Source organism: Neoarius graeffei, chromosome 2 (assembly GCF_027579695.1).
Source record: "Neoarius graeffei isolate fNeoGra1 chromosome 2, fNeoGra1.pri, whole genome shotgun sequence".
NCBI classification, from domain to species: domain Eukaryota; kingdom Metazoa; phylum Chordata; class Actinopteri; order Siluriformes; family Ariidae; genus Neoarius; species Neoarius graeffei.
The window spans coordinates 72305574-72318469 of NC_083570.1; the positions used below are offsets into that span (position 1 = coordinate 72305574).

The 12896-nt window shown below is 40.8% G+C and overlaps 1 protein-coding gene across 1 annotated transcript; it reads right to left on the reverse strand.

The window, feature by feature from the left end:
* Nucleotides 1-357: 357 nt before the first annotated feature.
* fbxl22 (F-box and leucine-rich repeat protein 22) lies at nt 358-11593 on the reverse strand. The gene is made up of 2 exons (XM_060909435.1): nt 11247-11593; nt 358-749 (listed from the first exon to the last, which is right to left on the reverse strand). Exons 1-2 carry the CDS (start codon nt 11579-11581, stop codon nt 401-403), a joined length of 684 nt encoding a protein of 227 aa, XP_060765418.1. The 5' UTR covers nt 11582-11593; the 3' UTR covers nt 358-400.
* Between the last annotated feature and the right edge of the window lie 1303 nt (nt 11594-12896).

Sequence of the window (12896 nt, forward strand, 5' to 3'; positions counted from 1 at the left end):
GCTTGCCTGCGACCCTGTAGGGCAGGATAAAGCGGCTAGAGATAATGAGATGTTTTCAGTGCAGGTAGTGTCTGGAACATTCTCTAGCCTACATTATGACACATGCCGATTTAAATGAGCTGAGTCTTCACTTCTTGAAGTGAAAAATTAAGACACACTTGTTTAAAAAACTTTTAAATGCATTGTATTAAATACAGATTTGTAGAAAAAGCTGTAGAAACTTCACACCACTGTGAATGACATGGAAACCTCAGAAATAAAAATTCAAATTAAAAAAAGAAGAAATTTGAACATAATGCCCACTTTTTAACCTCAGAGTAAAACAAAATCATCAGATGACTGTGCTATGATTTCACAGGTCTCAGAAAACATCTCATCTTCCCATCCCCATCCTTGGTTTTCAGGAAAAGATAAGGGCTTTCTGTAGTGCTCTCCTGATGTGCAGTTTTTCCTCAGGCTGAGTGTCCGGTATCATCCCTGCACTCCGTTCAGCAACTAGCTGAACTCCAGGCCTCTTGTCTCTGCAGGTCTGCAGCCCTGTGTGTGTTATATTCCTGCAGAAATCCACCCTCACTTCCTGCAAACTGCCTCCGTGGGTTATTACTGCCTCCAGCACAGCATCTGTCACGCGGCAGCAGTTCTCCAGACACAGTCGCTGCAGGCGCCTGCAACTGTGCAGCACGTTGATCACGTCTCCATCTGTGATGTGTCCACAATCAGACAGGGTTAGGGACAGCAAGTTTGGACACCTTAAGAGTGAGAGAAAGGACAGTCATATTAGAAATGAAGTGAGAACAGAAACATGATGGGTGTAAAATAATGCACATTTCTTCTATGAGAAATGAGTACAGCTCTTATTCCCATTACACATCAGAAGTAATACCACTGGTATGAGCAGCATTGTTGTGGTTTTAACACATCTTATAGACTTACTGGATGTTTTAGACACACCGACATTATAAATCTACCTTGTATATGTACTGTAATTCATTTCTTCTATGTAAAGTGTCCGGTATTTGACCTCCAGCATTCATTAATAACATTGTTACCTGCATTTTTATGTTTTTTGTTTTTTGACTGTTCCCCAACACAAGCATGACATAGAAGTGAAATAGCACCACATCCACTATAATGCTACTTACTTCCCTGTCATTGTCACTGCTATACCTAGAACAATTCCTCACCAAAGTAATATATAGTCAGTGCAGCTACACTCACCGGTCACTTTAATAGGAACTTGTTCTGGAGTCCAAGATTCCTGTTCTTGGCTGGCAGGAGTGGAACTCAATGTGGTCTTCTGCTGTTGCATGCTGAGATGCTTTTCTGCTCACCACGGTTGTAAAGAGCGATTATATGAGTTACTATGTCCTTCCTGGCAGCTCAAACCACTCTGGCCATTTGCCTCTGACCTCTCTTATCAACAAGACGTTTCCACCCACAGAAATGTCGCTCACTCAATGTTTTTTGTTTCTCGCACCATTCTGTGTAAACTCTAGAGACTGTTGTGTGTGAAAACCCCAGAAGATCAGCAGTTTCTGAAATACTCAAACCAGTCCATCTGGCACCAACACCCATGTCACAGTGAAAGTCACAGAGATCACAATTTTTCCCCATTCTGACATTTGAAGTGAACATTAACTGAAGCTCTTGATTTGTATCTGCATGATTTTATGCATTGTACTGCTGTCACGGGATTGGCTGATTAGAGAACTGCATCAAACAGCAGGTGGATGGTGTACCTAATAAAGTGGCCAGTGAGTGTATTTGATAATGTGGCCAAATACAAATATTTGAAGATAGGCTAAATTTCCCCTTGGTGTGAATATATGTGCGCATGGTGCCCTGTGATGGTGACCTACACTGTAGCTCTTGCCCAGTCTTCCTGGGATAGCTTACACATTCAATGCGGCCCTGTCCAGGATAGTCCTGTTACTGAAAATGAATGAATGAATTCATATTCTATAACAGAATACCGTATATATAATGCATATTATGGAGCTGAAGAATTATTGTATGAAAAAGAGCATCCTCCAGAGGAGCTTTGGCATAAATTCAGAATCTTTGATGATTTGTGGTTGTAAGGAGGAGGTTTTTATGTTCTTTTTGAATAGTTTTTTTGGTATGAGATGGCATGCTTTGTATTGAATGCACGTTGAAGTATTTATTTCATCAGTGAAGGCATCACAGTGGCAGCCATCCAACTTCAATAGGACGGTGAGTCACGCTGTTAGTAACATATCCAATCCAATCCAATCCAATTTCTCTGATGATAGAAACTAACCTGACCATAACCTCTATGGTTCACCAGAGATTTCTATATAAACAAAAAGTCCAGCAAAAGCTAAAAATTTCTGCATCAGCTCAGACTGCTTGAAAATGGCCACAGAGCTTGTTTTCTGTGTATAAAATTAATCTTGTTTATCTAATGTTCTGTGACATGCCACTTGTAAGCAATCAGTACTGGGCTCAAGAAGTCTTAAAGTTTGCCTGCCATATGGCTCCTCCTCATGCACTCTCTTACTATAGTGGGAATGGAAGTGCTGCAGCCTGCTGATGGAATTGCACAGGGTTTGCAAGCGCGCGCACACACACATTTGTCTCACTATCCTCGTGAGGACCTTCCACTGACATGATTATTATTGCAGTTTATTAATGCTGTGCCTACACCTAACCTTAACCTCAGTAATGAAAATTAAACTTTTTGGCTCTTTTATTTATTATTTTTTAAATTTTTGTTTAAAAAGCACAACAACAGCAATTTTCCTTGTGGGGACCATCCAAATGTCCCCACAAGGTAGAAACTGTCAGATTTTACTATCATTGTGGGGGCATTTGGTCCTCAGTAGTATATAAACACACACACACACACACACACACACAACTGATGTCTGGCTACGCTCACAGAGCTGGAATGTCATTCACGTGTACTGATGCGGATTACATAAAGGCTTACATAATCTTACCACTTGTCCACATGTGAAGCTGATACATTTCAGTAGCATCAGAGCATTATGGTCTTGTCCCAATAACTCTGGGTATGGGGCAGAGTACTTGAATCACGTGCCACTTCTTGTCTTTCTTTTTATCTTTTATCATTCTGGAGTAAGCTGAAAATGGTTCAGTTAGAAGAGAAAGAGGAATACAACTGAAAAGACTCCAGTTGTCATTGGAGTTGATTTCAGTCATTCTTCAGCAGGGGATGTGCTGATTTTACAGTATATGAATGAGAGACAAAGAAACTATACATGTCTCTTTATTTCCCAGTTAGATGCCCTCCTTTTCCATGGCACCGCCTTCCTTTTGTTCAGAAAAAGGCGCAGACATTTTTCCCATGGAGCCGCCTGAATGTCGGTGGTTCACACCTCCTTTTCTCTCTCTCTCTCTCTCTCTCACACACACACACACACACACACACCTCTATCAGCACTTTCTGCTGAATTGTGAAAGAGGCTTCATTTCCAGAAACAGGAATGACTAATATTTTCCAAAGCATAGATTCCTTTGTTCACATGGGGCCTGAGGAGAAACATGTAGAAACATACTGTATATACTGGAAGCTGTTCCAGGCCTACTATAAACACAATGTTGCAGTAACCAAGTAATGCCATAATAATGCACAGACTTATTAGAGAACTGCCATATGCTGATCTCATTTTTCATCATCATCACAATTTCCATGAATTGACTGGTAATGCATGGCTAATGTGCCACTAAACATGTTGTCATGACTTCTGGGATAGTAACATACACAAGATATACACAAGCTGGTCAACCATAATGACATGTTCAGGCCAAGAGTATCACAACACAGAAATATGCAGCAGATGTCTGCAAACACTGCAGTTCATTATCCGCCGCCTAAATGAAGTTTGGTGGGGGATACAGAAACGGGTTCTGTCTGTCCGTCCGGTCACATTTTCATTTCCGGGCCATATCTTTAAAACTACTCAAGATCTTCATGAAACTTTGTATACATATCAAGAAACATGTGAACTGGTGCCTTGGGTTATTTTGGATTTTTGAAAAAAAAAATTTTTCAAATTTTTACATAGAAAATAGATTTTGACTTAGTTTCTAAGAGCAGTGTTCGTTTCCGGAGCACATATCCAAAACTATTCATGATACGGATTTGCAACTTGGTATATATCTTAACAGGGTGATGTACAGTGGTGCTTGAAAGTTTGCGAACCCTTTAGAATTTTCTATATTTCTGCATAAATATGACCTAAAGCATCATTTTCACACAAGTCCTAAAAGTAGATAAAGAGAACCCGGTTAAACAAATGAGACAAAAATATTATACTTGGTCATTTATTTATTGAGGAAAATGATCCAGTGTTACATATCTGTGAGTGGCAAAAGTATGTGAACATTTGCTTTCAGTATCTGGTGTGACCCCCTTGTGCAGCAATAACTGCAACTAAACATTTCCAGTAACTGTTGATCAGTCCTGCACACTGGCTTGGAGGAATTTTAGCCCATTCCTCCATACAGAACAGCTTCAACTCTGGGATGTTGGTGGGTTTCCTCACATGAACTGCTCGCTTCAGGTCCTTCCACAACATTTTGATTGGATTAAGGTCAGGACTTTGACTTGGCCATTCCAAAACATTACCTTTATTTTTCTTTAACCATTCTTTGGTAGAACGACTTGTGTGCTTAGGGTCATTGTCTTGCTGCATGACCCACCTTCTCTTGAGATTCAGTTCATGGACAGATGTCCTGACATTTTCCTTTAGAATTCACTGGTAAAATTCAGAATTCATTGTTCCATCAATTTTGGCAAGCCCAAACCTGGCCCACATGCAGCAAAACAGGCCCAAACCATGATACCACCACCATCATGTTTCACAGATGGGATAAGGTTCTTATGCTGGAATGCAGTGTTTTCCTTTCTCCAAACATAACGCTTCTCATTTAAACCAAAAAGTTCTATTTTGGTCTCATCCGTCCACAAAACATTTTTCCAGTAGCCTTTTCCAGCCTGATGAGCATCAACAATGCTTTTTCTGAGGTCCTCAGAAATCTCCTTTGTTCGTGCCATGATACACTTCCACAAACATGTGTTATGAAGATCAGACTTTGATAGATCCCTGTTCTTTAAATAAAACAGGGTGCCCACTCACACCTGACTGTCATCCCATTGATTGAAAACACCTAATTTCACCTTCAAATTAACTGCTAATCCTAGAGGTTCACATACTTTTGCCACTCACAGATATGTAATATTGGATCATTTTCCTCAATAAATAAATGACCAAGTATAATATTTTTGTCTCATTTGTTTAACTGGGTTCTCTTTATCTACTTTTAGGACTTGTGTGAAAATCTGATGATGTTTTAGATCATATTTATGCAGAAATATAGAAAATTCTAAAGGGTTCACAAACTTTCAAGCACCACTGTAGACGTGCCTTTTCATACTAAGAAATTTGAATTTTTCATCTTTCTATGGAAACAATTTCAGACTTAGTCTCTCAGGTTAGTCTTAGGGGTAGGTTTTGTTTCCGGAGCAGAATGTGAAAACTATGAGTGGTATGGTCTTGAAAGTTGATATATGTGTTGATTAAGTAATGTATATGTGCCTTTTGATACTAAGAAATGTGAAACATTTTAATTTTTAGCTCACCTGGAACAAAGGTCCAGTGGGCTTATGCCATGGGCTGCTGAGGTCAGTGTAAAGAGGTAGGGTTGGTTTCCTGCAGCAGAACTTGAAAAACATGACAAATAATACACTACCATTCAAAAGTTTGGGGTCATTTTGAAATTTCCTTATTTTTGAAAGAAAAGCACTGTTCTTTTCAATGAAGATCACTTTAAACTAATCAGAAATACACTCTATACATTGCTAATGTGGTAAATGACTATTCTAGCTAAATTCTACTAAATGTCTGGTTTTTGGTGCAATATCTCCATAGGTGTATAGAGGCCCATTTCCAGCAACTATCACTCCAGTGTTCTAATGGTACAATGTATTTGCTCATTGCCTCAGAAGGCTAATGGATGATTAGAAAACCCTTGTACAATCATGTTAGCACAGCTGAAAACAGTTGAGCTCTTTAGGGAAGCTATAAAACTGACCTTCCTTTGAGCAGATTGAGTTTCTGGAGCATCACATTTGTGGGGTCGATTAAACGCTCAAAATGGCCAGAAAACTGTCTTGACTATATTTTCTATTCATTTTACAACTTAGGGTGGTAAATAAAAGTGTGACTTTTCATGGAAAACACAAAATTGTCTGGGTGACCCCAAACTTTTGAACGGTAGTGTATCTTGAAACTTGGTATATAGTTGGTATATAGGGCAGGGGATATAGATGACTCCGTCTTCTTGTTTTACTCAATAGCCTGTTTGGAGGCATGTCATTATTCTTCAGATAAACTAAGAAGTATTACTAAGACAATGCTCCAGCTTGTCTGAGACCCTGTAGAACAGACTACAGATAATAGATGGATGGATGGATATTACTACGATATTTTTGTGACAATCTAAAATGCACTTATTTTGATTTAAATCCACATTGTGCAACTATCCATCCATTATCTGTAACTGCTTATCCTGTGCATGGTCACGGGCAAGCTGGAATCTATCCCAGCTGACTATGGGTGAGAAGCGGGGTACACCCTGAACAAGTCGCCAGGTCATTGCAGGGCTGACACGTAGAGACAAACAACCATTCACACTCACTTTAGAGCCACCAATTAGCCTAACAATACAATTTTATTAATTCTCCCACAGATTTTTTTCAGAAATAATTTTACAGTTAGCCTACCCTGCATGTCTTTGGACTGTTGGGGAAACCAGAGCACCTGAAAGAAACCCACGCAGACACAGGGAGAACATGCAAACTCCACACAGAAAGGCCGCCGTCAGCCGCTGGGCTTGAACCCAGAACCTTCTTGCTGTGAGGCGACAGTGCTAAACACTACACCACCGTACTGCCCCATTGTGCAACTAATACTTGTAAATCAATAAATCAGATCAAGACACACTGTTAAACACAGAGGACTATCTGAGTGTAAAATTATTTGTCTCTGCAACAGTCACCCTGTATTTCTGTTGTACACTCAAGAAAAAAAAAATGTTTCTTCAAGGATTCAAGAACAGTTCTTAGATGGCTGTCTTAGTTTTTAGGGTTCTTTAGCTGTAACCCTTTTTCTAAGAGTGTAAAATGACATGTAGCAGTACACTGAAATGAAAAGTACCTCAGGAGTCATATGAGGAACCTCACCAGGTGCCTCACTTGATTGTTACAGATTTTTCTTTATAGAAAACATTGTTATGACCCTCTCAGTCTGTGTGTGTCAGAGAGAGAGAGAGAGAGAGATGTACATTAAGATGAAGAAGAACAACAACATTATCACACTTACACTTAAGCACAGTGAAATTCCGCTCTACATTTAACCCATCTGAAGCAGTGAACAAACACATGCACACACAAGTGAGCAATGAGCACACACATACCCAGAGCAGTGGGCAACTATACTACAGCGCCCAAGGAACAGTTGTGGGTTAGATGCCTTGCTCAAGGGCACTTCAGCCCAAGGTCACTCTCATGTTAATCTAACCGCATGTCTTTGGACTGTGGGGGAAACCGGAGCACCCGGATGAAACCCACGCAGACATGGGGAGAACATGCAAACTCCACACAGAAAGGCCGCCGTCAGCCGCTGGGCTTGAACCCAGAACCTTCTTGCTGTGAGGCGACAGTGCTAAACACTACACCACCGTACTGCCCCATTGTGCAACTAATACTTGTAAATCAATAAATCAGATCAAGACACACTGTTAAACACAGAGGACTATCTGAGTGTAAAATTATTTGTCTCTGCAACAGTCACCCTGTATTTCTGTTGTACACTCAAGAAAAAAAAAAAGTTTCTTCAAGGATTCAAGAACAGTTCTTAGATGGCTGTCTTAGTTCTTAGGGTTCTTTAGCTGTAACCCTTTTTCTAAGAGTGTAAAATGACATGTAGCAGTACACTGAAATGAAAAGTACCTCAGGAGTCATATGAGGAACCTCACCAGGTGCCTCACTTGATTGTTACAGATTTTTCTTTATAGAAAACATTGTTATGACCCTCTCAGTCTGTGTGTGTCAGAGAGAGAGAGAGAGAGAGAGATGTACATTAAGATGAAGAAGAACAACAACATTATCACACTTACACTTAAGCACAGTGAAATTCCGCTCTACATTTAACCCATCTGAAGCAGTGAACAAACACATGCACACACAAGTGAGCAATGAGCACACACATACCCAGAGCAGTGGGCAACTATACTACAGCACCCAAGGAACAGTTGTGGGTTAGATGCCTTGCTCAAGGGCACTTCAGCCCAAGGTCACTCTCATGTTAATCTAACCGCATGTCTTTGGACTGTGGGGGAAACCGGAGCACCTGGATGAAACCCACGCAGACATGGGGAGAACATGCAAACTCCGCACAGAAAGGCCCCTGTTGGCCACTGGGCTTGAACCCAGAACATTTTTAGTGTGAGGCGACAGTACTAAGCACTGCACCACCATGTAGCAACCAAAGTGTTAAGTGTAAACTCCACCTGCCAGTGTAAATCTTGTGAGAAGAGCAGATGAGGAAGGACTAGACACTTCAGATCTTCTCTCTAATTATACTTCTTGCCTCTTCCCTCAAAAGTCACTCCAGTTTTTCTTTGGCTAGCTTTCAGATAAAGACAGATCTCCCCATCTCGATGTGAAAATGCTGTTTGCCAGAACCTCTTCTCTTCAAATCACAAACTGCACAGTGGGAAGTTTCCTCTGTCTCTGCAGCTTCAACCCAGAGATAAAGCTGTGTAGCATGGCAAACAGGGCTTTAGTATGTCTAGTCATTATAGGCTGCCTGGGATAACATGTGCAGACCTCTCATTAAAATTCCAGCCAACAATTAATCTCTGAATTCATCACAACACTTCCTGCTTCTCAGACCTTCTGTCATATACAACGGTGAGAAATTTAATCAGCATCCACAGCTGTCTCAAGTCAAAGCATTTCCATATTCCTTTCAGTGCACTGGATATCAGGAAGTTTTTGATTACACTGTGGGAGTGACTGGGAAAAAAAACAACTCAAGAGCTTTTCTGATGAGTTTCTACATGTTTATTCGTATTAAAAACATTTTGTTTTGTTCTTTTCTTCAAAAGGCATACTTTACGAATGCAAACAGACACTTACATGACTTACACATGCTGTTCACATTCAGATGTCCACATGAATGAATGTTGACAGCAATTATGAAATATTTTTATTCATTCCTACAGGCACAGTTTGTTGTTTGACTTGGGTTGCATCCCCCTAGAAAACCCTCCTGGGGGAAAAAAAATTAAAATAATAATAATAATAATAATAATAATAATAATAATAAGTGGTGCTTGAAAGTTTGTGAACCCTTTAGAATTTTCTATATTTCTGCATAAATATGACCCAAAACATCATCAGATTTTCATACAAGTCCTAAAAGTAGATAAAGAGAACCCAGTTAAACAAATGAGACAAAAATATTATACTTGGTCATTTATTTATTGAGGAAAATGATCCAATATCACATATCTGTGAGTGGTAAAAGTATGTGAACCTCTAGGATTAGCAGTTAATTTGAAGGTGAAATTAGAGTCAGGTGTTTTCAATCAATGGGATGACAATCAGGTGTGAGTGGGCACCCTGTTTTATTTAAAGAACAGGGATCTATCAAAGTCTGATCTTCACAACACGTTTGTGGAAGTGTATCATGACACGAACAAAGGAGATTTCTGAGGACCTCAGAAAAAGCGTTGTTGATGCTCATCAGGCTGGAAAAGGTTACAAAACCATCTCTAAAGAGTTTGGACTCCACCAATCCACAGTCAGACAGATTGTGTACAAATGGAGGAAATTCAAGACCATTATTACCCTCCCCAGGAGTGGTCAACCAACAAAGATCACTCCAAGAGCAAGGCGTGTAATAGTTGGCGAGGTCACAAACGACCCCAGGGTAACTTCTAAGCAACTGAAGGCCTCTCTCACATTGGCTAATGTTAATGTTCACGAGTCCACCAGAGAACACTGAACAACAATGGTGTGCATTGGCAGGGTTGCAAGGAGAAAACCACTGCTCTCCAAAAAGAACATTAGCAAACTGAAGACAAGCAGCAAACATCACATGGACAAGCCAAAAGGTTATTGGAAAAATGTTTTGTGGACGGATGAGACCAAAATAGAACTTTTTGGTTTAAATGAGAAGCGTTATGTTTGGAGGAAGGAAAACACTGCATTCCAGCATAAGAACCTTATCCCATCTGTGAAACATGGTGGTGGTAGTATCACGGTTTGGGCCTGTTTTGCTGCATCTGGGCCAGGACGGCTTGCCATCATTGATGGAACAATAAATTCTGAATTATACCAGCGAATTCTAAAGGACAATGTCAGGACATCTGTCCATGAACTAATCTCAAGAGAAGGTGGGTCATGCAGCAAGACAACGACCCTAAGCACACAAGTCGTTCTACCAAAGAATGGTTAAAGAAGAATAAAGGTAATGTTTTGGAATGGCCAAGTCAAAGTCCTGACCTTAATCCAATCAAAATGTTGTGGAAGGACCTGAAGCGAGCAGTTCATGTGAGGAAACCCACCAACATCCCAGAGTTGAAGCTGTTCTGTACAGAGAAATGGGCTAAAATTCCTCCAAGCCGGTGTGCAGGACTGATCAACAGTTACCGGAAACGTTTAGTTGCAGTTCTTGCTGCACAAGGGGGTCACACCAGATACTTTTGCCACTCACAGATATGCAACACTGGATCATTTTCCTCAATAAATAAATGACCAAGTATAATATTTTTGTCCCATTTGTTTAACCGGGTTCTCTTTATCTACTTTTAGAACTTGTGTGAAAATCTGGTGATGTCATATTTATGCAGAAATATAGAAAATTCTAAAGGGTTCACAAACTTTCAAGCACCACTGTATATATAATTGCATTCCCAGTTGAGTATGTTTGGATCTTTTTTCAGCTAGGAGGTGCAACAGTTAATCCCATGGTTTACTGTCTTACAAATGGATCTATTATATACTCCATATGACAAATGAGTAGTGCATGTCCAATATTCTTTGAACAAACAGAATTTGAGAACATAAAAGCATAAGAAGCGACATTGATCATCACTGGTGTCAGTTTTCTCTCCTCCCCATCTGGCAAGATCAAACACATGACGTGGACAATAATGGGATGGCACTTAAACAAAACAAAAGCACTCACATGTGGCAGACACGCGCCAGGAAATGGCTGACCAAGCTTGTATGCTTGCTGCAGAGGTCCTTCTGGAACATCGTCTTCTTATAGTCTTCAATGTTGCACACTTTGACCCTGCTGGAATGCCAACATATATTCAGGTACCTCAAAAAGGGGCCAAGGATGAAGTTGTTCCTCGTAAGCTCACTAGGGGAGAAAAAGTTGAGCAGAGACCAGAGCTGAGGGTCCAGGAAGGCTGCTCGGAGACGTTTGCAGGACAGAGACATGTTTCGCCGACTCTCTTTATCCAAGAATGAAAAAAGATGAAGCAGGCACTCCTGATTAAGATTTGTGAGATACATTGGAAAGAGACTAAAAACATCAAACAAGCTGGGAAGAGATCTAGTCTGTTGAGACACACAGCAGTGGCTGGGGATGCAGTCTGTTCTATAAGGCCTGGATACGTGATTCCTTTGCAGGCAGGCTTTTCCTCACACACGGTAGCCGTGCACATATAAGGTCGGAAAGAATGGGAGTTATTTTGAGAGGACAACAGCAGGCTAAGTCAAAAATGGAAATGTGTGAAGCATGTACACGCACGCGCACACACACTGCAAGTCCATCTGTTAGGGCAGATGTTTGGACAGCAGTGGCTTGTGTTTATCGCTTACAGCTGATGGGAAAAATCAAAGTAGGGCTTTCATAGTCACTTTCTCAGGCTGTAGGTGGAAGTGAGAATTTGGTTTGAAAGATTCCCAGAGTCTGATACCAACCTTGGTTTCACTTCCTCATTTATGCTGATTTATACATCCATCAAAAATGGCACAAAAAGAACATGTACTAGTGGCCAAACCTGAATTGCAGGAACACTGTGAACCATTTTTATATATTTATTTCCTGAGTACAACACATGATGTACATGCAAAAGTAAAATATTTAGGGAATATCCAAAGGAACAGCTAAAAAACTTATTAAAAAAAACACACACAGCTCTCTGACCTCTCAGGCTGGTACATGCCACTGGTGACATGACAAAGCAATGTCCTGCAGAAGTGAAATTACAGCTTGTACCCTGTGACTCATTCGCACTGACTCATAACATGCTGGGAACAAATGAAACAGCAGTACAGGGCAACGTGAGCTTATCAGCAGCTGTGACCTGAGCTCCTAGGCAAGGGTGGTGGTTTAAAAGGGAGAGAGAGAAAGAAAGCCTGTTATCACAGAGAGGACGTTGGAGGAGGCAGCTGCTCAATTTGTGCACTTAATGAGGATATTATTCCAGCCTTAGACTGGCACCTGTGCATGTGCAGGGGAGGGTCAAACAAGATTCAGTGAGCAGCTGTTCTTCCTCAGAACACAGGAGGCCCTGTTCCTTTGGCTCAGCAGAACCACTGCTTATCCTGCCAGGACTTAGAGAAGGCTCTGTGTGCACATTGCCTTCACAGGCCGGGGACATGGGCAAAAAGCGTTTGATATGGGGGGGGTAAAAAAAAGATAAAGCCTACCAAGAGCACTTGCTAACACAGTGGCTTTGAGTGATTTACATTTTACATTGGTATTGAAATTAGCCCTGCATTCAGGAGGGGAAAAAAAAAAGTGCCAGTCTTTGATAAACAGGCAAGGTTCCATATGAAACACTTGTGCAGGCACACTAAAATACTGCTGCCTTACCCAAAT